This window comes from Xiphophorus couchianus, chromosome 8 (assembly GCF_001444195.1).
Source record: "Xiphophorus couchianus chromosome 8, X_couchianus-1.0, whole genome shotgun sequence".
Taxonomy (NCBI): Eukaryota; Metazoa; Chordata; class Actinopteri; order Cyprinodontiformes; family Poeciliidae; genus Xiphophorus; species Xiphophorus couchianus.
This window is the reverse complement of record NC_040235.1, coordinates 11,701,531-11,727,610: the sequence shown is the minus strand read 5'-3', so window position 1 is coordinate 11,727,610 and position 26,080 is coordinate 11,701,531. Positions and strand designations below refer to the sequence as shown.

The 26,080-nt window shown below is 36.5% G+C and overlaps 2 protein-coding genes across 7 annotated transcripts; one reads left to right on the top strand and one right to left on the bottom strand.

The window, feature by feature from the left end:
- Positions 1-891: 891 nt before the first annotated feature.
- On the top strand, positions 892-7,807 carry LOC114149306 (progestin and adipoQ receptor family member 3-like). 5 transcript variants are annotated; one of them, XM_028025059.1, is made up of 8 exons: positions 892-1,079; positions 1,354-1,599; positions 2,027-2,189; positions 2,340-2,363; positions 3,268-3,423; positions 3,532-3,729; positions 3,844-3,897; positions 5,164-5,303. In XM_028025059.1, the coding sequence occupies exons 2-8, from the start codon at positions 1,403-1,405 to the stop codon at positions 5,170-5,172; spliced, it is 801 nt and encodes a 266-aa protein (XP_027880860.1). In that variant the 5' UTR covers positions 892-1,079; positions 1,354-1,402; the 3' UTR covers positions 5,173-5,303. The 5 variants fall into 5 exon arrangements, with proteins under 5 accessions (XP_027880860.1, XP_027880859.1, XP_027880857.1 ...); XM_028025058.1 differs by having other exon boundaries at positions 893-1,079; positions 2,122-2,189; positions 2,320-2,363; positions 3,807-3,897; positions 5,164-7,807; XM_028025056.1 differs by having other exon boundaries at positions 893-1,079; positions 3,807-3,897; positions 5,164-7,807.
- slc26a1 (solute carrier family 26 member 1) lies at positions 7,658-24,999 on the bottom strand. Of its 2 annotated transcripts, none has more exons than XM_028025051.1 (8): positions 24,815-24,999; positions 16,796-17,279; positions 16,488-16,694; positions 15,707-15,953; positions 15,386-15,617; positions 14,622-14,805; positions 13,647-13,934; positions 7,658-13,349 (listed from the first exon to the last, which is right to left on the bottom strand). In XM_028025051.1, exons 2-8 carry the CDS (start codon positions 17,207-17,209, stop codon positions 12,774-12,776), a joined length of 2,148 nt encoding a protein of 715 aa, XP_027880852.1. In that variant the 5' UTR covers positions 17,210-17,279; positions 24,815-24,999; the 3' UTR covers positions 7,658-12,773. The 2 variants fall into 2 exon arrangements, with proteins under 2 accessions (XP_027880852.1, XP_027880850.1); XM_028025049.1 differs by lacking the exon at positions 24,815-24,999 and adding an exon at positions 19,485-20,618.
- Positions 25,000-26,080: the final 1,081 nt, after the last annotated feature.

Sequence of the window (26,080 nt, the reverse complement as noted above, 5' to 3'; positions counted from 1 at the left end):
GCAAATGTGTGGTTAATAGTATTGAAGGAATGCTTGTTGCCACAGCTGAAAACCCAGAGAGAAATATTGTGACCACAGTTAATCCCTGTAGTCTATCACTGTGTAAAAAAAAACTGTCTCTGTGGTCATAAGCCTTTCCTATTAAATAAACAAACAAAGCAAGGCTTATAGCTTGAGGTCAGAAAACAAGCTGTGTTTTAATTACATTGTCGTCAAATGCATAACTGGGATTTTTTATAATAGCAACGCTCAAGATGTATATATACTGGTGTTTAATTTTTAGCCTATAGAAAATAAATTAAGATTAAAGAAATATTCTCAAAAAGAAATAAATACCTGTAATTTAAAGGCCCCAAACAAACACAAAACATGGTTAACTGGTTATTTACTGACCTACTACTTATTGTTAAAAGGCTTCCAGGAAAAGGTTGCTCCAATGATCTTGTTTTTAACATATAATTGGATTTGTGGGTCCATGTGTGAACGGATATTAGTACATGTAATTATTTATTCACATAACTCACAACATTATCTCAAGATACTTTACTGGGAAGACAGGTCCAGCTTTTTGTACCACTAGAATCTAGTGGTACAAAATAAATTCAGATTAATTCAAGTGATTCCAGTACAGTCCAATTTATGTGATCAGATTTAGACCAAATTACATACTGTCTGCAGATACTGTATCTTATTATTAATATAAGTATTATTATTATTATTATTATTATTATTATTATTATTATTGTGTAAATTATGGCAAGTGCCAAATAGAAAAATTCCATTCAATGTAAATGTAACTTACAGTAATATAATGCATTTTTCTAGTTTTGACGTTTAATAAATGGCTCCAGAGGCAATGTTGTATTCTCACCAGTATGTGGCAGTAACGCACAGCTTCCATATTTCCAGTCCAAACAAACAGGTCTGATGCTGCTAAAAGGTCCTACACTCATACTACATGTTAGCTTATTAAAATGTGTACATTTACCAAAATGTGATTCTGTTTTACCGCCGCGTAAAACTAACAGTCGTCCGGATATGGCTGACATACCTGTTCGAAGACAGTCGGACTGATAATGGTGAGCTTCCGGTTATTTTTATACAAGTTTATCAACCTGTTAGCATTAGCATCTTAGGTTTAGCCTGCTGGGCAACATCAACAAACCAGTTTAGCAAAAAAGAAAAAAAAAATAAACTGAACATTCTTGCTTCGCTGGTTTCAGAACTTGGAGCCGTAACATTTAAATTCATCCTTAAAAATTTTTTGTTGGAATTATTGCTTAGTTTTTTCCTATTTGTTTACACGTCGCTCCATTTTTGATCATTGTGTCTCCCTGTTAATTTACCCCGCAGCCTTAACGTCTCCAGCTTGCTTCGCCGTGTCCGTGGAGCCCAGAACAAGATGCTGCTGAAGATGCCGAAGAAGCTGCTGAAAACTGCCCACTACATAGAGCTGGGCAGCTACCAGCACTGGCCGGTGCTGCTGCCGCACAGGATTCGGTTGTACACCTACGAACAAATCCCCCTCTTCCTCAAAGAAAACCCCTACATCACAGACGGCTACAGGGCACACCTGACCTCCAAACTCTGTCTGAAGAGGTGAGCCTTATAGACTCTACACACGAATTTATATCACAAAGAACTCACCTAAAATATGTTTTTCCAGAGCTCAGCAGTCGTTGAAACAGGTGAAATTGGACAAAATAAACCATTATTCATCATTTGCACAACTCTACGTGACATATATCTACTCATTGCTGCCTATAAGTGGCAATGAGTAGATATATTTCAATGAGTAGATATATTTCAATGAGTAGATATATTTCAATGAGTAGATATATTTCAAACAATTTGAAATGTTTTCTTAATTGACTCAAATGCTAATATATATATATATTTCCTTGTTTATTCAAATGTGGAGGAAATGAAACAGCCGCACATTTTATTTAGTAAACATAACATGTGGAGTAACCTTTTGAGATATTCTACATGGTGCTTACGGTTTCCTGCTTTCGTTTCCCTACAGTATATTTATTCTATCCAATGAGACTGTGAATATCTGGAGCCACCTTCTGGGTTTTCTCCTTTTTTTTTCTCTTGGGGTCAATGACCTCTCCTCAGTACTACCAGCCGCTGGAGCAAACAGAGAAGACTACGTCATCTACGCTATTGGGCTCTTCTGCTTCCAGGTAACAGCTGTTGTGGTCTGCTGCTACAGTTGATTTTTTGTTTGTTTTTTTTTCAGAGAATTTTCTTTGTTTGTCCATCATTGGTGAGCTGATTCATTGTTTTTTTTTTTTAACAAATTGATTCATGTAGGGTTACTTTTCCTGCTGCAGGTTCAGTCAGCTGCACCCTCTCAGGTGTGTATTGACAGTGGAGTCACAGTAGATTGAAAACGTGTACACAACCCTGTTAAAAGTCAACTAAATTAGTTCATTTAGGAACTTTTTCATCTCTAATGTGACATGTGCAGTTCAACTGAAATAAAAACGTATAAAAAAGCAGTAACCTAGTTGCATAATTGTGCACATCCTCAAATTAATACCTGGTTGAAACATCTTTTGAAATCATTTCAGAAAGCAGTGGGTGTGTTCTGCACGTTGCAAATATCTCCTTTGTTCTTTGTATGTCTGGATTTGGCAGCATGAGACTCTCAGAATAAACAATAAAAACAAACAACTTTACCAATTACATTTTTATGTACTTTATGTAGCAACATGAGGCCTCTATAGTGCAAGTGACACTCCCTGAGAATATTTGCAAAAGCAACAGAACAAAAAAAATTTTTTTTTAAAAGAAATGTGAAAAAAACGATTCATATTGCAGCTAAAATATCCCAAAACCTGTTGAAAAATGTGTTTTATTCATCTGGGGCAAAACCAACGCTGCATCACCAAGAGATCACCCTACCACGGTTAAACACAGTGGTGGCAGTATCATTTAACAGGTGAATAGTAGTTCATCTTAGTGAAGTTGGCATAAATAAATATTAGCTCTGTGTTTTTGTCAGTTTGTGTAGAAACCAGTAATTAAATCAAAAACCTTTGACTTAAACCAGTGACTTTGACTGGTTTTATTTACATGTTACATTTTGCATAGTTACTCCTCTGTGTATTTTGTGGATGTCTTGAAATGATAAATTTACGTGTTGTACATGCAGAAACGCGTGATTGCGATACCAACAGTAATCTAGTTGCTGGAAATAGCTTTGTATCTCATTTATTGGTCTTTAAATAAATTAAAGTTGAACTGTTTTCCCTCCAGGTCTGCATGCTCTGTTCAGTGGGATACCATCTGTTCTCATGCCACCGTTTGGAAAAGACGTGCCGCCGCTGGCTGGCGCTGGACTACGCCGGCATTTCCATCGGGATCCTGGGCTGCTACGTTCCTGGGATCTTCTATGCTTTCTACTGTAATGCTGTGAGTGAAGACGTTTAACATCTGCTTCTCAACCCATCCAAGGATTATTTCTCTTTAAAGATATCCGCCTACTGAAGACTTTGACTATGCCTAATTTCCCCCCTCCAGTTTTGGCGACAGGTCTACCTGCTGACGGTGCTCTCCTTGATCCTGGCCATCTTCTGCGCTCAGGTTCACCCTCGTTACCTCAGCAACGACTGGAAAATTATCAGGACGACAATCTTTTGCTGCGTGGTGGGCGTCGGTGTGATTCCTGCCTGCCACTGGATCTGGCTGAGTGAAGGGTTCGCTTCTGAGATTGTGCAGGTGCGGAAGGAAAATCAGTGTCGTAAGAAATCAAGAAGAAAACCAAAAATAAAATCTGCAATCCATTTACTTTGTAGCTGTTTCTGCCTCGTGTGATTGTAATGTACCTGATAGCTGGATCTGCATTCCTGTTCTACGCCACCAAAATTCCAGAGCGATATTTCCCTGGTGAGATTTTATTTTGTCTTTCATTTGTCTCTCTGTGCTGTGATTTCCAAGATCTGATGAAAACACCATTCAGTCATGAAACTACCTGCATTGGAATTTCCCAAGTATCACTAACTGAGACTTAGTATCTAAATTCCACTTAAAAAGCGAACCCAGGATTCTGTTTGATTTTAACAAATCTTCCCAATAACATCATCCATGGCTATGATCTATTAAAGCAACCTGCTGAGTTTCTGGAGATGACTTTCACTGTAAATTGGTGCAATATGAACTGAATAAAGTCCTAGTGTTTCTGTGGAAAATACCAACTTATATTTAAGTTCCAACACAGACCAGACTTTATGCCATTAATTTATGTCTAAGAAGCAAGAAACATTATTTGATCTTAAGGCATTTTAGTTGGTCTGCAACCTGCAACTCTTTGAAACTTTCGCAGTAGCTGTTAATAACTTTTACAAAAAGCAATAAAGAACCAACCTATGTTTTTAAATATAGATATAAGAACAAATACAGCCTTAAGAATTTTTTTTTTTAACCCCTCCAGGGGGTCTTTTTTTTTTTTGTGGGCTCTAGTGTCCCTTTTTACAAAAGTAGGCTGACAGGAATGGGGGGAAGACATGCGGCAAATGTCGCCGGGTCCGGGAGTCGAACCCGCGACGGCCACGTCGAGGACTCAAGGCCTCCAAATATGGGTCACGCTAACCGCTACGCCACCATAGCACGCCCTAGCCTTAAGGATTTTTAACAATTTTTTGAAGGAATAATTGCAAATTTCCACAAAAGATTGACTAAAAGAGTCAGTAATATATTTTACATCTATTATTTTTTTTCCATTTTTGACATTTGGTTGGAAACTGTTTTCAGAATCAACTTTATAGGGCATAATTGTGTGCCGAAGCAAAAATGTTGATTTCAATATTATTGTGTACAGACATAATTATATACAAATAAACTTTAGAGGAAATAAAATAATAAAAAAATATATATAATTTTCCACAAATTTCCACATCCCATAGAAGAAAATGTACCCATTCACTTTATTGCAAAAATATTGTCTTTTATTTTTCTTCCAAAATCTAAAAACAGAAATAAAGTGATGGTTCTTTAGACATGAGAAAAACGTTTTTGTAAACATTTATCAAAAATTATAAGCAGGGTTTTTTTTCTTCAGAAGATCATGTAACATTTGCAGTTGCAAGTTTTATTTAGCTGGACAAAACGTCTCTTTTGATTATAAACTTCATTTCTTTTTTTCTTCCCCTCCAGGTCAGGTGAACTACGTCGGCGCCAGCCACCAGCTGTGGCATGTACTGGTGGTGGTGATGTTTTACTGGTGGCACCAGACGGCCGTACACATCATGGACTTCAGACACAGCCGGCCCTGTCTCAGCCGGACCGGCGGCAGATAAGTGAACCTTTCCTCAAAACGTCACATTACTTTAAAACAACCTTCAGTTGTTGCCTTCACCTTTTCTTGCTGTAAGTGCGAGGCGCCTATGATGTTGATGCTGACTGATAGACATTGACCAATATTAAAAGCTCTTAGAGTTTTGTGACTGTGGCGTTGCCTTCTGTTTTCACAACAGTGAACAGAAAATTGACTATTAGATCAATGCATGAAGCTGAAATGTTCATTTTGTAGAAACAAACTCAACTTTAATGTTTTTAAGTGACATCATATTTTACAATTAATTAGGTTTTGTCAGTTTTTTGTGTAGAAGTATTTAAAGAGGGGGTTATTTGAATCAAATCTTACTGCCTGCATGAAATCTGCCTTCTTTTGCCTGCATTTGTTTTTTACTTTCATCTACTTATGTTTTTATAAGAACTTTGGGAGGAAAATAGAAATATTGGTTTAACATCTGAACAGAAAGTTTTATCTCTATCTTTGGCATTCACATGCACAGCAACATTTTACCTCTAAACCTTATTTTATGTCTAATTTATCTGCATTTCTGCTCTGAATCAATTGGAGCTAGTTTTATATCAGTTGTGTGATTTGGATAACAAAGACTGAGACATTTCACACAACTCATTGCATATTCCAAATGAGACTTTTTTCTGGCGAAGATGTTAAAAAATAATGACGTCGTTCCTGACTGTTCTACTATTTTGCTTCCATTTCTAAAAGTAAGTGAGTCTTATATATAAGTCTATATAAATAAGTCTCAATTCACACGGATTAAAAAATTTTAACCAAATTGCTGAAACACCCAAAGAGTGCCAGTAGGTGGCGATAACATTAACAACACATGAGAGTGTCTGTTTCATTCCAGGCATTAATGTTTACACCTATTCACATGTGAGAAACTTGTAAACACAAATGTCTTCTCCTAGTGAGAGCAGAAATGAATTTTATTAGTGAAATATGGCTGTACATGTCCTCTTAAAATGTCAAAAATGTGAGAATCTTTTTTTTTTCTTTTTTGTGTGTCTCATATATTCCCTGTGGAAAAACAAATTATGTGTGACGGCATTAGATCTGAAATAATTGCTTTAGTTGCTGTTCTTGTTTTTATACTTAGTCCTACCTCCTTAGGATAAATCATGAGCAACAGAGTCAATCACAGAGCAGAATGATCACTGATAATCAAACCAGACTGATACTGTACTTAGTTTTTTTGTTTTTCTTTTCACAATTCAGCTGTAACCTAATGAACACAACAATCACTCTAAGGTAATCACTTAAATATGAGCAGGGCATGATGATAAGAGTCTATTTTTTTATTTTCCTCTACTGCCAAGTATATGTTGATGTAATATCCTCTGGATTGTGTGTGCATGGAGGAATGTACAATATTGATCTTTAATAACAACTGTAAGTTGGATAACTTCAAAAAGATCATTTTAATTGCATGTTTGCACTTTAAGTCCAGTTCAATTATGTATATGCATGCACCTTAGCTGTCCATCCTTTTGTGTTTAAGTTGCAAACTGAAGAATATTTTTTAGAATTGGTTAAAGTTTTATCAAGATTACTGAAATAACATATTATGAATGTAAACGACCAATCATTATAGTATTTAAGATTAACACAGAAATACACCAATGGAGAACCGCACTGAAATCTTTACTCTGTTTGAAAAGCTGATGGAAGTTTTGTTGATTTAAATCTCGGGGTTTTCATTGTGATCTGTCTGTGCTGAGTTAAACAAAAATACAAATACATCTTAATCAAAATACGGACAAAATCAAAAAGATCAGGTGTGGTAGGACATGTTTTGTGTGTCGAGCAGCTTATTTATGTGTTCATCTGCAAGGTAAATGGAGCCCAGAAGACAAGTAAACGCCTCTTTGGTTTTGCAAGTAGCAATTATAGGCTGATTGGTATAAATTGTGATAATATGGACCTCTTAAAGATAATTGAATTTACTTTACAGCCTCTAAAATCCTTTAGTTTCCCCTTTATAAAACTTGTTTGTTTCCTTATTGCTGCCTGAATGAGGCCAGTAGAAAATGGAAACTACTTATGTTCGTTATTTTTTTGTTCTTGCATAAAAGGAGATCTGTTATTAGAACAAGCATTAAATGTTTTTATTTTTGCACATTTTAGCCCTGTTTGTGTTTCATTTGCCTTATCTTTGAGTATCTGTGGTGTGTTTTTACTGTTTCTCACAAACTAGAGCAAAATGTTTCTTTAATTTAAAAAACATGAAAATGAATGCACCATAAAAAGCTCTTACTGCTGCAGACTGCAGAACTGAATTCATGGACAGATACCAAAATAAATAACTGTCTCCCCATACAATGCAATTTTTTCCTTGAATGTTCTCTTGGGTGTTTATGTTTTCCTTGTGGTATTATGATGAAAAAAGCACTGACCAATGAGATGAGATGAACATTTGTTTCACTTCATCTGTGAAAAGATATTTTTTGAACATTTGAGCAAATAAAGTGTTAAAGAACTAAAGTTTGGGTCTCAGAACTGTTCTTTTGTCTAAAAATAAAATAAAATAAAATAAATCTTCCACCTTATTGTTGGTTTCAACAAGACTGTGGCTCCATTGTTGAACAGCAGAGGGCAGAACTGAAACGGGTGATTTCAGGCTTTAGGTTTTGCCTTATCTTTGAGTAAACAACATATTTGGAGTTGTTTACCTAAAGATTCACATTATAAAGAGTTACTTCAAGTTACGTGGTACTTAGAAAAATGTAGGTGTTTCCTTTAGAAATTGCAGAGTAAATCTTTGTAAATATAACTCCATAAAAGAGACTAAACTACGAAGAACTGAGGGAATCTTAGGAGGATGAAAAGTTTCTCAAACGTTTCTGATACCAAACAAGCTATAAAATAGTCTTTTAGCTTTTAGTAGTGCCAACTCCAGCAATGTGTTTAATATATTTGCAAAATATATGGATGTTAAAAACAGGTGGGAAAAATCTTAAAATTTCACTGTGGAAAAACATAAATTTTTCCTCAGTTCCACTAATCATTCACATCTACTGGACTCTGAAAACACTGACAATATAAAACACGAAAGTTCTCACATACACACAGTTTGATCCCAGAAAATATTCTTCACATATTTAAAAGATTAAATTGTCTCAAAACGATGTAAAAATACATTCTGAGATGAACGACAGTACTCGAATTATAGTCTGTAAGTACTAATCAACAAAAGCTTTGTTAAAATACGGAAGCAGTGTTTTAAGAGTTGTGTATTACTGCTGATATTTCCTGCATTGGCCTTAAATTTAGTTATACTGTATATAGTCCAGAAAATGCTAGAGCTTTAGTTTTAGAGACATTCTCCCACTTGATCTCTAATTTTGTTGCAACCAATAAGGATTAACTGTTTTTTGCATGGCGACTTCACATTTTGGCAGTTTTCTTTTTTTTTTACTGGTTTGTTTTACTTAAAGTTTTAATAAATAACTAAAGCAGGAACATGTCTGCATATAATGGCCCATAATCTGGCTTGTTTGGTGACTTGGATTCCCTAACGTCAGAGATGCTGTTTGAGATATAGACAGGATCTTAAATCATAGTCATGGTGACGAGGATGTCCAGATTGGAAAGCCTTGAAGTCTCATGTGCTTTTTGCAGATGATGCATTTCCCTTTGCATCTAGAGCCATAACATCAAAAACAATGTTGTTCAGCCAGAATGACAGTAACCTCTTCCAAGTTTGAACTCTTGGTACTCAACTGAAAAACGGTGGACCTCTCAGTCTCTCATGCAATCGAAGTTGTTCTAGTATCTCAGTGTTTTATGCGTCAGTGATGGAAGCATAAAACAGACGATTGCTAGACAGATTAGGATTTTGTCTGTAGTAATGTGCTCTGTCACTGTCAGGTAGGAGCTGAGTTATAAACTTCAGGTCTCAGTTTACCAGTTCATCTACATTCCAGCCTCATCTATGGCCTGGAGATATGGATCATGAAAAGAGAAAAACGAGAGGCCAGATACAAGTGACTGAAATGAGCTTCCTTTTTCTGGTGGTTGGGCTCAGTCTTAGTGGAAGGGTTGGAAGCATGTTATTATTTATACTGTTCCTAACTTGATTCAATAGCAATAAAGTTTTCCCTCTTTGTTTATAAGCACAATTGGTTGTCCAAGCGTTACTACCTAATGAGAAAAACTTAATTTTCCCATGTTTCTTAGCCTTAGGCGGGAGGTAAAATTGTGAATTACATATGTCTTTATTTTATCAGCTGACTACCAGCTCCCTTCATGCATGTTAAACACATTCGCTCCTGCATGACATGGCTGATTTAACCTCTTATCACATGTTTCTATTTCCGGGGTGGAATGACTCTACAACTTCAATGACTTTTAAAAGAAGAATTAAGTGGACATTTGAATTTATTTGAGGATTTTGTGTAATCTAGACATTCTCAAAAAGGTTTAAGTGTGTGATTAAATTTTATTTACCAGGTTTCACTGTGACAATATTTTTATGCTGTCATTGAGCAATACTGTCTGGGTATTTGACCACTTTTTTCTTTTAGGAAATAGCAGGGTTCCTTTAAATTGTTCTTTTAGTCCACATTATGACGTGACCAACACTATGCTTGACAGTTTGTACAGTGTCCTTCATTTCAAAAGCTTGGTTTTGAGTTTTGCAGATATAGTTCTCGTAATCTTGGCAAATAGCCCAAACTCTCAGTGAATGGCAGTGTAAAACAGCAACACTGGTGTTTCTGTAGTTTCCATTTCATTACAGGCTTCAGTCTGGGGGATGACACAGGATGAGGACATTTAGGTTAGATGGTTGAAACACAATATAGTTGAATGTTCCATCAGGACATTGATCCAAAACACACACTGAATAGTTTTGAAATTGATAAACAATAAACAAAAATGTGCTGACCATTCCTAAAACCAGATTTATTAAAGAACCTCCACTGTTTCTACCAGAGTTATGCCAGAATCTTGTTGACGTTTGACACAACCTTGGCTAGAAACATTAGCGTGTATGTAATTCAGCGTGGTACAATTTTGTTAATCATAACCAATCCTTTCTCGTCTTGGTAAAAATGTTAGGCTCACTACATCTGTGTGTTTCTTTAATTACACCGGCTATACATTTGCACGTAGGCATATCAATCATTGACCGCAAGGGTGGACAGCGAGCTTCTTCTCAGCTTGTTTACCGTTAATAAGTAAAAGATGAACCTCTTGGATAATACCTGCATATTTGGAGTCAGTAAACTGTAAACAGGTATGTGGTTTCTGTTTGGAGGATCACATTTTCTAAAGTTTCTCCTATCCTTTCATTTGAAGTCAGAAAAGATGGTGGTTAGGAGGAATTATTTTCACCAGACATGACTTCAGTGTTTGAAAGTATGATGATTATGTTGTTAACTCGGCACCTAATGGTTACTTATGTACAGCTGACTGTTTTTAAATGCATTATCGGAAAGATTGTGGATGTGTGGTATTTTCCTTCCTGCTTATTATTTTGAGTTTTAATTTGTTTTTGTAATACTAAAATAAGACTGCAGCAGTTCAAGCATTTAGGCATCTAAACATGACTTGTTGATGTTAAACTGAGCGTCACACAGCGGATTTAAGTGACTTTGAAGAGAGCGTGGCTGTTGGTGCCAAATGGACCGGACAAAGTATTTTAGGATCGCCTAGCTTTTTCACTCTCAAGCATTTCTTGGGTTCAGAGAGAGTGTTTTGAAAAAGGAATATCATTCAGTGAGCAGTGGGTAAACTACACAAATAAATATATATCATATACTCTAACTGACGATGGAAATACCTGTTGCCCCCATATTTTATCCAAATTGCAAAATACTGAGGAACCCCCTTTAATAAAAGAGCCCAGATTCATACACTTGCTTTACTAAAGACTCATTTTATTCCAAGTACTGAATATTACAAAATTTTCCTGAATCCTGAATGGCTATGCTAACAAAAGGATGTTACAATTACACACAGAGACCTCTAATCACAAATTAAATTAGTGTGTGTAAGAGTTTACTAATTAATTTATATAAATAGTAATGCAGTACATATTTACGATCATGTCTACATATTATTGTAAGGTTTTTCACATTGTACAGTTAGACGTGCTATCAGTCTTGATCTCAACAGGACAAGAGACAATGAGAAACAGTAGTTTAACACAAAAATAAAACACAGCAGTTTGAGCTTATTCACTAGTCACAAAGTTTTTGATTAAAAAAACAAAACGTTTAAAAAGATTTTACAAAATACACTGGAGACATCACCTGCTGCCACTGGATTCTTTAGTAAAAATTCAAAACATTTTAAAAGCACCAAAAGATCTAATACTCAAACCTTTTTTTATAGTTCCTGCTGACTGTTCAGAACAGGGTATGTGCACAAGCGTGTTCTACTGACCCGTTTTCTAAATGCAAGGTTCTCAGGACGAGCAAAGTCCTTGTTCTCTTCCGCTAGTCAGGAAGAGTTTAACCAGCCTTTAAGAAATGATTTATAGCAAAAGCGACAGTTGGCACGTAAGGGAATGGTGGCTAAATTTACAAGTCTGGACTCTGAAGCTGTGGAGTAAAGACTATATGGACTTTGTATGTTCTCTCTAAATTGCTTTTATTTTTCCACAAGTGTTGGTGGAAAACTCATAAATCAATAACGAAAGCCACTCATTCCTACCTGAACATATTTCTAACAATGATCAAGTTAGGTTAAACAAGCTTTCCTTCAGAAATTCAAGAGTGCTATATCTGTTTTAATACCCTCTTTTAATGCTTTGATAAGATTCCTAAAGCAATTCCAAAATACGTCTAGTCAGACTTCATAAAAACGTTGAACACATCTACACTTAACAATTAAAAATAATGCACAGGCACTCTCTTGGGTATAAAGCCATGGGTGTGTTTGGCTTGGCCTTTAGTTGAGTTCCTTTCCCTTGTGCAGAAAGGAAGGAAGGAGAGACTCCATGGGAGAAAGCGACATAATATTCCACCAGTGACTCAGTCCTTTGTGTAGGTAATAGATTAAAATCTGTAACAATGCAGAAAAAAAGGAGAGCAAAAGTCGAAACCTGATGAACCAAAACACACTGACAGATTTAATTGCTACTAGTGAAATGATTTTAATCACTTTCCCTTCCAACTTTCAGTCACATTTTAGAAAAATAGAAATTTAATTTTGAGGGAAATTTCTCAAACACAGTTTGTTCATCAACATATATATTTGCTGGCTTTTTACAAACCAGTTCTTTGGACCTTCAAATTTATCCCCAAAAAAGCATCATTCATCATTACTCCAGGGGATACAATTATATGCACACATTCCTCATTCTGCTAAGTCTACTCTTTGTACCTTTTTGTTTTATGAACAAAGTTTCTCTGTTCTTCTTTCAGCGCTATCCAATGCACCCTTATTACAATCACTTTTAAGCATGTAGACGAAAGGAAAATAACCATTTCCTCCTGACAATCTACACCACAGAGTCCTCAGCCTTCTTTTCTTCTGCTGCTCTGTTTGCATGAAGAACAGCAGCATGAACTGTATAAAACAACAGGCTACTTATGTCTTTGTTATTCTTCCCAAAGAATTCTCCCTTCTGGAGAACATCGATGACTGAGGTGTTGCAGCATGCAAGAAGCACACTTACACCGATCTCTTCATATTCCTTAACCAACGTTTTGAAAGTGGCCATGCCTGTTGAGTCAATGAAAGGGATGGCTGAGCAGTCTAAAACTATAGTGTGGAACTCTAATTCTTTTTGGACAAGCCCCACAAAGACATCAAAGTTGGTTGTCTCCCCATTTGTCTTGGCTTGCTTTTTGGACTTGTCTTTTTCCTTCTTCTCTGCCTTTTTCCTCTTTGTCAGCTCCAAGAAAGGTTCAACTCCGACAGCTTTGTAGAGGGATTTGAGGAAAGAGTTCTTATTGGCAAAGTACAGAGGAGCCTGGAAACGGAAGATCTTAACCCGACTTGGGGCTGTTAGATTCTTGTACTCCTCCACATCCTCATACAGATCAATGTCGTCGACCCGGCCAAGGAGGGAGACCTGAAAACAAACATTAGATCGTGGCAGTTATGGTATCATTTTGTAAACGTGTCATCTTTAATGTTTAGTACAAGGTTTTCAAACTCTAGTCAATGTCCAACAACTTTAAGAAGCATTCCTTGTCCTACACATTTGAATCAAATAATCTGAACTACCTTTTTGGCAAACAGTCATGCTATTGACCCAATCATTTGATTCAGGTGCATTGAAACAGGAACATCTAAAAGTTCCTGGACACCGGCCCTTGAAAACTGGAGAACACGACCAATGTTCTAGGATATCTATCAACTTACTAACCTTTGGGTTCTGAGTTTTATAGATGATGCAGCTCATTGAAAAGACAATGCCAACAAGCAACCCTAGCTCCACGCTGATCAGAGCTGTGGCTGACATGGCAACCAGCCAAACAATGGTGTCCATTCGACTGGCTCGCCACTTGGCCGGTACATCCCTGAACTTCCTCAGTGCTCCCCGAAGGCTCACAATGATGATGCAAGCAAGGACACATTTCTGAAGTGCTTGAAAGTATGGAGCAAAGAAGAGGAGGACAAGAAGGACGACAAGGGCACTGATCAGACTCGATACCTGAAAAAATCAAAATATAGCAGTGTCAGATTCTAAGCCTGAGAACGCCATCGCAAGTAGAAAGTAAGGGGCTGGAAAGATGTTGTTGGTAATGTTTTGCTGTCCGAGGAACTGGAGAATTTCATGAAATTAATTGCATCATGAGGAAAGAACAATATGTGGAAATATTGACATTACATCTCAAAACATCAGACAGATAATAAAACATTAAACAAGGGTCAAAGCAGTAGCTCTTCACAATGGACAATGGCATCATAAGGAAAGAGCAGTCCAATAGACTACATAGATACACTTAACCTTTTTACCAATATTTTTCCTTAAATTGTGGTCTAAATATGTTGTCAGAGCTGGTATTACTGATTCAGGAGCAATTTTCATCATTCAAAAACACTTCTGAATTTTAGGAGAAAAAAAAAAAAATCTCTCAATCTGACATTTAGCAAATACAAAGAAAAAATTCGAAATTCAAAGTAGGCTAAAACTCAAAACATTTAGAGTGATTTAGTGCCAAGCAGCAGGGAAAATTTTGTATTTTTACTGGATGTATGGAAATATCTACTTTCAATTAAATATTTGATTGAATTGACAGCATCCAGTTTGTGGTTTTATTGACTTAGAAGACTTAGCTTCTAGGTCTTGATCAAAATTCATAATAAGTTTGTATTTTATTCATGGCCTGAAACTCACCTGAGTCTGGCATCCAGTTGAATCCTTCACCATCGTTTTTGCCAGCGCAGCGCTTGTGGTGAAACAGTGAAAGAAGGAGGGAACGACATTACACAGTCCAATGGCCACCATCTCCTGGTTGGGACGAACTGAATATCCATGTTTCTTTGCAAACATCTCAGACAGTGAAACGGTGAAGGCAAAACTGCAAGAAATCCCATTAAACATGAAGGGTAAGATTATTTTCCCTCTCAGGCATTTGAGTAAAACTGCTCAGTAATTGTGAAAAAGTATTTCAGCAAGTTATCCTAGAGTTGAAAGAAAAAAGTCAAATAAGTTGCGGCTAAGAGTGGGGTTGGTGAAATCAGGCAAACCCAGAACCCAAATGGACTTCACTGACTCTTTGGAGAAATGCACCTGGCATTCACTGTATTTTAGATATTCCTGGTCACTTAATGACACTCCGGCAAAATCTTTTTGCTCAATTTTAGTTTTTGAATGAGAAACCAGCGCAAATATTTGAGCTAATGTGACCACATTCTCTCAACACCTTATTATTGGTGGTTTAAACATTTAATCTAAGTTTGTCACTATAATATTAAAATAAGAAGATTTGCAATTTTGAACATAATTCTGGATTTGTGTATTTCAGAAATATGTACTTAAATCATTGAGTAGAACATTTGCTTTATTTGGAAATTCATAAAACCGCTAGATTGGGTCTGTAATGACAAGATAAGAGACGATTTAATGTCAAACATGCTTGTAGGTTGTTTACAAATTACCTAATGACTGCCAAAGGAATGGCATCCAGTGCCACTTGTGGCATAATACTGAATGCGGGGACCTGAGGTGGAGTAAATCCTGTGGGAATGTGACCGGAAACACTGGAGTGGTATCGGGTATTGAACTCCCCAAAGTGGCTAGCAAGCGTAGCTCCTGCTACAACAACCAGCTCTGTAGGTAAGGGGATCTTTAGGCGGTCCTTGTAGCGGTCCTGGATCTCTTTCCCAGCAACTGTAATAAAAATATTTAGTATTATACCATGTGAGAGTAAAGTACAACAAGAACACCGAGATTTTGAGATGCAAGAACAGATGAATGACCTAAAATTGTGATGCAGATGGCACTTGTGATGAGATCACACAGGTTGGTCTTGTGAATGTTGGCGAAGATGTTAAACCAGGTAACGACTACTGTCCCGTAGCCCTGATGACGAGGAATCTTTAGACCCAACAGGTATTTTGCCTGCACAGTTAGGATGGTGACAGAAGCTCCCGTGGCAAACCCGTCCAGCATGGGGGCCGAGAGGTAGATGGAGACGAAGCCCAGTTGAAACACCGCCATCAAAATCTGATAGATTGGAGACAAAAACAGCAGATATTCTGAGCAATCTTTCATCCTTGAGGCTTACAAATAAAAAAATTGCAGTTTTTACAAAATATGTGCTTAAAAACAAAGTTGAAGCAGCATACAATTTATGTATGACTTTTGTGTATTTACCTATTCACGGTTATTGATTCCACTGCTAAAACAGTCTCAGGAACTATTAAAGAATAAAGTGTCAAAACCTTACATTCTAGAACCAAATTAAGGTTTTGCTAACAAAATTCTTGCAGATATGTTGTTATATCACTGCCTCTACTTTGTCCAAAAACTGCAACCTTTCCCTGTTATTGGTATAATTCAGTTTTTTCCCCCTATTTTTTCAGAAATCTATGACTGAACTTGTAATAATAGTTATTATAGCATATTTTAATCCTGTTAAAAGTTGATTTTTTGCTTTGCAAAAGAAAACAGGATCTTATAATATATTTTCATTTTGAATGGGTGTAGATAACTATGGCTTTGGTATAAGACTATTTAAAATCACCCGCCTTCCTTTACCTGATAGACACCAGCCAGAAATGTAATAGCAGCGGCGACGGTAATGGCGTAGGAATCTTTCCCCAACTGCATACCCATCAGCTCCACGGTGAGCTCGGGTTTACGAGTGAAGTTCAAGTCCAGCGAGTCATTAAATAGTTCATGAGGAGATGGTGTGGAGTCCTCATTGAGATCAAAACCAGCCTGGAAAACCTCCCTAACCACCACCTACAGAGACAGCATCAACAGCCAATATTCAAAACGTGATAAAAGTGACAATGGTTGAAACTCTTCAGGAACAAATACATTTCTCTGAAACAGTGCTTTACCTGTCCCACCATGAGACTCATGAGGCTGAAGATCCCAACAGACACATGTCTGGACGTCCCCATGAGAAAGTAGATGATATTAGCGTAAAATGAGGTGTACAGACCATAAATGGGTGGCACTCCTGCTAACAGGCAGTATGCGATAGCCTGTGGAATCAGAATGATCCCAATAATGACCCCAGACATCACATCGCCCCAGATGTACTCTTTAAGCTTGTATTTTGGTAGCCAGCGCACCACGGGGAAAAACCCCATCAGAGTGGACCGGACCTTTGGTCCAGAGCAGGTCAAGCCATTTTTCAGCTTTGATTTGAGAACGGCGACTGCCGGCTGTTGCTGGCGAACCCGCCGCTCCAGGAGCCGGGGTGGTTGGGGGGCCAACGGGGTTTCCGTGTCTGGAGAAACCTCCTCCATGGTCTCGTTGAAGAAGAGGAGGCAGCACAAGGAGAGGAAGGAGAAGGTCCAGATGCTGTCAGCTGCGTTCCTGGATCAGAAACACAGGATTCTGATCTAAGAATGATGGATTCTTACACCATTCATCTGTGTACAATATCTTTAAGGTCTGTCGCAAAAGTTTGGAAATATTTGTATTCTGCAAAACATAGTCAGCTCCTGAAAAAATTAAGAGACGACTTAAGATCAGTTTCTCTGATTTAGCTTTTTATAGGTATTTGTTTGAGTAAATGTTTGAATAAAATGAACATTAGACTACTAACATGTTTTCAAAATTGCAAGCAAAAATGTAGTATTTATTTGCAGAAAAAGAGAAATGGTCATAATCGCAAAAAAGATGCAGTGCTTTCAGACCTCAAATAATGCAATAATGCATATTTAAGGTAATAAACATTGTTAGGGTGTTATTTCCAGCTGCTGTCTATGAATTCTGATTAAAAAAATCAATTTAAGTCTTGTTTATTAATACCAATCAGAGGTCTGAAATTCTGATTACTGTTGTGAGAGTCGTATAGCTACAGAGAAAAAACCAACTATCAAAAGCAAAAGAAAAACTGTGAGAAATATTTGATGCTTGTCTCAGATTCGGGGTTATTTTGCAGAGAGTTAGTTAACGATGAACGCTTTCTTGACTTTTACAATCCTGAAATGATAGTCTTTGTCGAAAGACTCGCTGGTCAAGTGATCTGCACATGCAGGACACTCATAAATAAAACTTGTGATTATTTGAAGGCTTTTCTAACGAGGCTACTGTCTGTTGAGTAGCAGCAGAAATCATGTGTCAGAAACCATAAAGCTCTCTAACTGACATGTAATCTGCCTGGGCCATCACAACACTGCTATGTGTTGTGATTTAGACTTCCGGAGGCAGCGCCGGCTCTCAGGAACAAATATGATGTGAAACCAGGATGACTGGGTTCCTTGTTTACTTTACGATAAAAGAAAAACCAAACTCTTTTTACAACGTATTTTAATCAGGAATTGAATTTGTACCCTCTTATTTTTTAGGTTAAAATCATCATCTTTAGAAACGTTTTAACCTTGAATTAATGGAGAGCTCAGTTTGCGTTGCAATGTTCACTTTAAAGAAGCGGCTACAAAGATCAACCTCTGTTGAGATGGGTCCTATAAATCTCACCTGACGTTTTTAGATGACAGAAGACGAATGATGACCCTGTTCTTTTTTTTTTTAAAACAAACTGGATTACTGTTGTGAGGTAGTTCGCTCTCACTGACAGCTTGAGAAAAAGTTTTTATTAACAGTTGATCCCTGCTGGAGTCCCACCAAGGGTCTTTGGGGACCAGACAAATAAAATGAACCAAAGTGTCAGCTCAGAACAACAGTAAAAGCGGCTGATTAAAGGTTTTTCTGCCAGCCTTTTCTAATCACCGCTCTCCTTCTTTTATCACCTGACATAATAGCACCCTGCTCCTGCTTAGAGAATAAATCAAAGGGCCAATCCTGTCTTTTTTTATTAAGGGACAGAAACAATTCATTTAATCAGGTGTAAAGTCTACAGAGTTGAAATTAAAACATTTTATAGGAACACATGGTTAATTATATTTGAAAAAAAAAAAATAATTTCCTTTAAATGAAGCCACGTGTGGCCTGTCTGCATCACAGTAACAGAAACATTTTCCTGGAGGTTAGTAGCTGTAATCTGGTCTTGATACTGACCTTGACGACAGCATTGACACTCTTTAAAAGGAAGATTACTAAAGGTGCAATTAAGCCGCGTTTATTAAAGGTACGAGTCGAGGAACTGAGCGTTTTAGGGTGTCATTTTATTGATCTATATGCTCAAGGATACAGTTTATCACCACAATTTGAAATTATGTGATAAACAAGCGGCAACACTTTGCCAGATACAAAACTGCTGAATTATGCTGAAGGTGTAACATATTATTTCAACAGCAGCGTCGAAGTAACAATTCCTTCTTTGAATTCCTTTCTTTTAAATCACGGTGACCTTAATCTAAAATGAAATATACTTGAAAGACAAGCTTCTTTTCTAAAGTTTTGAGTTTCTCAGACTATAAAGCCAAGAAGATGAAGTGAAAAAACCCCATTCATTACTGCATTAATATTTTAAAAAATCATTTGAAGTTTTTAATGCTACTTATTCAACCATACAATCTTGAAACAGTATAATAAAAAAAAAACATTAAGCAGGCAATAAAAACACTTACGGGCATTAATTTATGTGAACAATCTCATCAGTAATGATGTACTTACTTGTAGAGTCACTGCTTTATGGACGACCAGAAGTTTTGCTGTCTTAATCTGAGTTGGCAGCTCCTTTTTAAACCTGTTTCTCTCTTTGTTTTGCTCCCTGCGTGACTTCTGCTTCGTCATCCGAGCATTCAGACTGAGCAGATGAGGGTACGATCTCTTTCAGAATTTATATCAAGATAAGAACGAGCCCTTTGCTCACCCTCGCCCTGCTTCCTATTGGCTTGATCCCATGGAGTGGGTGTGACCTCATGTTGTGTGTGGCTTTAGAGAAGAGGTTAAATATAGTCCATTTTTTACTGGATAGTGGTGTTTATCTTTCCTGTGGGATGTTTGGGTCGGCAATAGTGATTGCAGAAAGAAAATAAAACGGTGAACAACCTTATGTGTCAACATGTCACACTGTTTAAATACATCCTGTGGACAGAGTCGATTACATGGCAAACAAAAGATAAAACTAACCAGTGGAGAGGTGGTGCTTTGATTTATGTAAATGGAAAAGGTGTGTAATGTTTTTATTTTAACCAAATAAAGTAAATGTGAGAAAAGGAATGTTTGCGTGACACAAAATAAACATGTAATAGTTTATTCTAGTCATTGGGATGTATAATTTCTGCTTCTGATTAGGAAAAAGAAATTGCGGGAACATTTTTATCACCTGATCCTTATTAATAACTTTGAATAATTTCTTCACTTTTTTTATCTTACTTTAAATAAGGGATTTCCCCTTATTTAAAATAATGGAAAATGTTTCTTGTTACTCAAAGCTGCAAGATTCACACTAATTTGATTGGCTTGCAAACCCAATACATCAAAGGATAACTTAAGAGACATAAATATAAAGTCAGACATTGCCTACATCAGTCGTTGCAAACCAAAAATTGCAGAAAGAAGTTGCAGAATTTTAAACCATACCTGATATTTATTTAAAGTTGAAACCAGATGTTTATACTCAGCAGGACAGAAACACACACAACTCTTATTCCCATTAAAGTCCAATATGAGATGAAACTAAACCTTCCTCGCCTGTTTTCAGTAATAATTTTGGAGACATGTCTTGCAGTCTGATGAAATTAAAATTTAAAAGTTGGGCCTAAAGAGTGTTGCAACATCTAGAAAAACAATGTTGATCTTTCTGCTGCAGGATGGACTGGTGAACTTCACAAAGTAGATGGCAGTACGAGGAAAGAACGTCAAGTAGAAAAGGCAATGAATCAGATGTGCTTTCCTTCAAATCAGTTACAAACCCCCTGGGCAGAAGTGAGAAGGTGTGTGTGAACTTTTGCTCATCACTCTGGTATTTAATAAGTAGAAATATTTTAGATAAGCCCAACTGACCTAAAACAGGAAAAGTTTAGTCTGATTTAGAGCGAGAAGAATAAGATTGTGTCTTTTATGCAGTACATGTAAAGATCTGATTTCAATTGGGTCGGTCATTTATAAAATATTTGACTCAAGAATTCATTGAACGACAATTTCCAAAATGATTGGGTCGAAGTGATGGATAAACCTAAATCTATCTTAATGCGATTTTACTATGTTGTCTTAAAAACATGCTGAAAAATGAGTGCAGCAGCGGTGCTTGTGAAGGGGGTGTTTGCACAGAGCTGAGTATTACCACAGCAGGTTGAACCATTAACAGACTGAAGTGAAGGGAATGAGAGCGAGTTCTGAATGCCTGAGCCCTCTGAAATCTGATGTTTTTGCTGTTATGCTGTCATACCACCTAAATTAGATGATGCCGTTTCAGAGCTTTAAAAAATGCCATGTCATGTAATGTCATTTCCACCTGGTGGCAGGTTTAGTCACATACATGAAATCAAACGAGATAAGGTTCTTTGGGTTTTGGTAGCAGAAATGTTTTGGTCACTTGAGAAGGTCAGTGAAGTAATCCTCTGCTGCTGAGATTTCAAATTAGGAGGAAGGAAATGAGGAGCCAAACAGAAAATGTCACTTAACATTTTTTTAACATTGACCTAAAATTATGTGTAGCACAATTATTAACTATTCTGCTGCAAATGCATCCTTTATGCAAGCGTTTTTTCCTCAAAATGACTTATTTTTCTATGTTTTACTTAATCTTTTCATAAGGTTTATAGATGTTCTGGGTCTGTCATGCTCTCTTCTCTGCAACTCACCCCACAGGATTTCAACATGGAGAAAACTTTGGAAGAAGGTTGATTTTGTGTTTGGTGAATTTCTCCATATGCTTGAAGTTATTACCATGTAGAAATGTGCTCAGTTTTGTGGTGAATTCCATTAGTTTTGTACTTAAAATATACTGGTATTATGCTATGTTTTCTAATAATGTTCCCAAATAGCAGAATCACTGATGATCCAGTAGGTATATGAGGTGTTTTTCCATTTCATGCTTTCATTGACCCAGCCTTACCTAAATTTGTAAACTACAGACATTTACATTTGTTGGTAATACAGAACTGAAGGTTTTTGGTTGATTTGCAGATAGTGTGTTAAGGTCTGTATAAAGATTTGATGATCCCAAGTCGCCACTCTAACAGTTTTCTGAGAATTTTCTGACAGAAAGAGCAAACACATGTCTTCCTTATTTGAATGGCCTGTTCTGTTGTCTTCCCCACTGTATTTAAACAAACAAATTACTTATTTAAAGTTTTATTTATTGAAAGTGAAGTAAAAACTTTAAATTGAAAGAAATGTACCTAAATAGAATAATAAAGGGAGATTTAGGTGTGGTATCTTGTTTAAAAAAAACTATATTTGTATAATGCAGTATATTTTTTTCTGCAGGGCAACACATGTATTCAAATAAAAAGTTTTAGAAATTATTTTTTATATGTGTTTTTTGTGTGAGGATATGCTAATGCAATAAAAATGTAATTGCTTTTAAGGGTTTACCAGAAAATCTAAATGTTGTTGGAATTGTAGAGACTATCTGTAGTCAGTTTGACTTTTTGCCTTCTATGCATTTTAGAAATTTATATTCTCTTTGCTCACAAGTAAGTTATTATGGCAAGACAGCTATGTTAAAAAGGTGATTTGATTCAGCAGTTTGCCATGAAAAATAAGTTGCTTCATATTTGACTTTACACAATAAATTTACTCTGAATTGTCTGCATTTTTACAGATTTGTAGTTTATATATGTAGTAGTTTTTTTCTGAGTACTTCATCCTGCAAAAGAATGAATCTTCATATACTTCAATATATCAGTAAAATAATTTTTTTTTTTAATTATTCGGTCTTACTTATAAATTTTATTCTGTAATTATATATTATATTATAATTTTTTTTATTTTCCCCAAAGCTTGTTTAAAGTAAAAGAAACTTATTTTTTGTTATTTTAACTTGATTTGAAAATGATTTACAGATCATAACATAACAATGTTAGTCTGGTCTAACGTTCTAAGTATGACACACTTTTTGTTACTGAATATTGGAAAGCAGAGAAATATGTTGACTTTCCTGCAGATCATACAGGAAGTATTGTGGACTTGGCATCCTGCTCTGCTTTAACTCATTTTTAATTGCACTAGATTAGTTTTCATTTAATGTCAACCTACCACCATCTAAATCTAATCAGCCTTGCTTTATCTCATTTTGTTACATTTAGAACATTAATCTAGCTGAAGTCTCTGACAGGCTCAACAATTTTCTTGACAAAGGTAATATAGCACAAATGAAATCTCCTGCCATCGCTTTGAAGGACTACACAATATCCTGTTCAATTAGAGTTGGTTTAACCCAATCTGCCCTTGGCACAAAACTGCTCAACCTTCATCACAAAACTAGGACAAAAACACCTTTTAATTCAAATATTCAAATTTGTTTACATCCCCCTGGAACCTTTCTTTATTGATTTGTAATGTTACAACAAAATCACTTAATGTGTTTTGTTGTACAAAAAAAAAACAAAAAACATTCTTAGCTGTAACAGCTGCAGATCTTTTGTGTCTGTATTTGCTTTGCAAATCTAGACACCGAAATCTTTGTCCATTCTTCTCAAAATAGTTCAACATGTCTTTAGGGCGTCTGTGAATGTTCTTTGAATTTTTTTCCCCAGATTTTGACAAAAGACAAAAAGAGATTTACTTCATTCAAAACCATTTCATTGTAGATCTCGTTTTACGTTTACGGTCGTCATCCTGCCGGCAGGTGAACCATTAACCCACTCCCATGTGTTTTGCAGAATTCAACACGTTTAATTTATGTTTGCAAGTAAAACAAATATTCAGACACATAATTAAAACCACATTGAAGGTACGAGGTTGTGTTATTGCCTTTGGATCAGTCTGAGTTATGAATGTGAGTCATGTGTTTTGTTTATTGCATTAAATTTAGTCAATACTCCTTTTGTTATTGTCACACTTTAGCTTAGAAATTTGACATATTTTAATATTCCTAATTTAATAAATAAAGTTAGTCATTAATAAATGTATGCATAGAAAAAGAAAGGAAATTGCACACAACCTCTAAATTATGTCCAAATAAAAATTTTGTCCATAATCCACTTAACACCCTTTAATATTTGCTGATCAGGGTGAACAATCCAAAATTAAGGTTAATTTTTGATAACAACGGACAATTAAAATTAAAGGAATAGCAAAATTATATTTCAGTTTATTATTTTACTTAATTTCACATTTATTTGATGTAATAATGATTGCTTTCATTTGGATTTGCAGTTAATAAATGCCATAAGTATTTATTCTTAGATGTGTGCTGTTGCCAAATGCCCTTTTTATCCTGGGGGGAAATACTGACATATTGAAATGTATTTATTTTTTAAAATCATTTTTCTTTTTATTTTATTTGGCATGTTTGACCTCCAGAGTCTAATCACTGAATGCATAGAACAAATCATGTCAGAGAGTGAGTGAGGAGGAATAAATCCAGCTGAAATGGACTGGATGTGAGACAGTAAGGGTCTGTGTGTGGATCTGCATGTGGGTTTATCTATGAGTGTTGCACTCAATGCCATCATTGTCAGGGTGGAAGATGTGGCTGCTTATTTCCTCTAATGTACTCAGTCATTGGTGAGAGTGCATCATAATTTTAACGCATTGTTGAAACTTAAAGTACTAAGTAACTGCGTTATTTCCTGCTCGAAAAAGAAAAGTAAAAAAGGGAATAAGAATCTAAAGATGTGAAGTATTTCTGCCTGCCTTCCTTAACACCTTTTTGTCAGTCTCTCGGCAAGAGACCCCAAAACCCCCTCATCCTTTTCCATCTGAGAGGATTACCGCACTGTAGCTTTAAATCCACCGGCAGCATCCATCTGTCTGCAGGTCTGCTGCCCTTTCTACATGCGATTACATGATTTGTGTTGAAAAACAGCTCAAAGGAGGGTTGAACTCACCAAAGAAGCAGCAGCTTGAGTGCTTCCCGGAGGCGACATCAGCCATGCCTCCACGCGTGGTGCCTCCTCATCCACCATCAGTCTGGAGTTTGAGCCTATGCTGCTCCCCACTCTCCTGGCTGCTGGCGGTGTGTCTACTTGCTTCTTCCTGTTTCCTACTGCAAAGCATGACGGGAGCAGCAGTCGTTGTCTTGTTTCTGTATGTGGATCGGAGGGGGGCAGAGAGGACAGGGGATGCAAAGGGGAAGGAGGAGGGGCCAGTGCCTGTGGATGAGGGTTGCCATGGTGACTAAATTCCAGCAAGTCCTAGTGTATTTATGCTGTGCAAATGACATGCAGTCTGTCTCTAAGAGTTTGATACCACATGAGTTCATAACAGTGGCAGCAACAAAAATCTGCTTTACCCTGGAAAAAATAGTAACTTTGCAAATGTTTTCAGTTTTTCCCTTTTTAGTCACATATTAATCTTCACATCATCAACAAAATAACAATAATACCTCAGACGAAGGCAATCTGTGGAAATACAAACCAACATTTTCAATTGCTGATTTTATTTCTTAAAGTAATAAAACTAACCTTCAAGAACATATGAGAAACAAATTAATTACCATGCTTTTTTATTAAAAGGCTTGTGAAATCATATGGGACTCTATCACACTATGGAGTCATCATCCACAACCTTTCATGAAGATGCAGGCCGACCAAAATTCTCCCCGGAACCCGTCAACAACTCATCTACACATTCTTAAAAGAACCCAGAGCAATACAGTATCTAAAGCATTTCAGACCTCACTTGCCTCAGTTACGGTCATTATAAATAAATAATAGCTATTAATAAGAAAGAGCAAAATGCATCTATTGCATCCAGCTGTTTGGAAGAAAACATAAATACCCATTTCTCATTTGCTAAAAAACCTTTGAGATATTATTCATCCTATTGCAGCTGGCCACAAACTAATGCACCATTTCAGAAAAAGAATATTACAGCAAGTTTGGAAGTGGTGTAATGGATCTGGCTGCCTTTCTTCAGGATTTGGATTTAAGACCAAGTGCAGTTGGGTTGTGCAGCAGGATTATGATTCAAGATATACTAGTGGCTCCACCTCTGAATTGCAATAAAAACAAGATGATATTGGAATGGTCTAGTTTAAGTCTTGGCTTTCAATACAGACTTAGACTGCGCATTTAAATACTACTGAATCATTACAGTTGATAAAGATAGTATGTCCAGCCAGAATGAGTAATTTTGAAATTGAGCCACTTCAA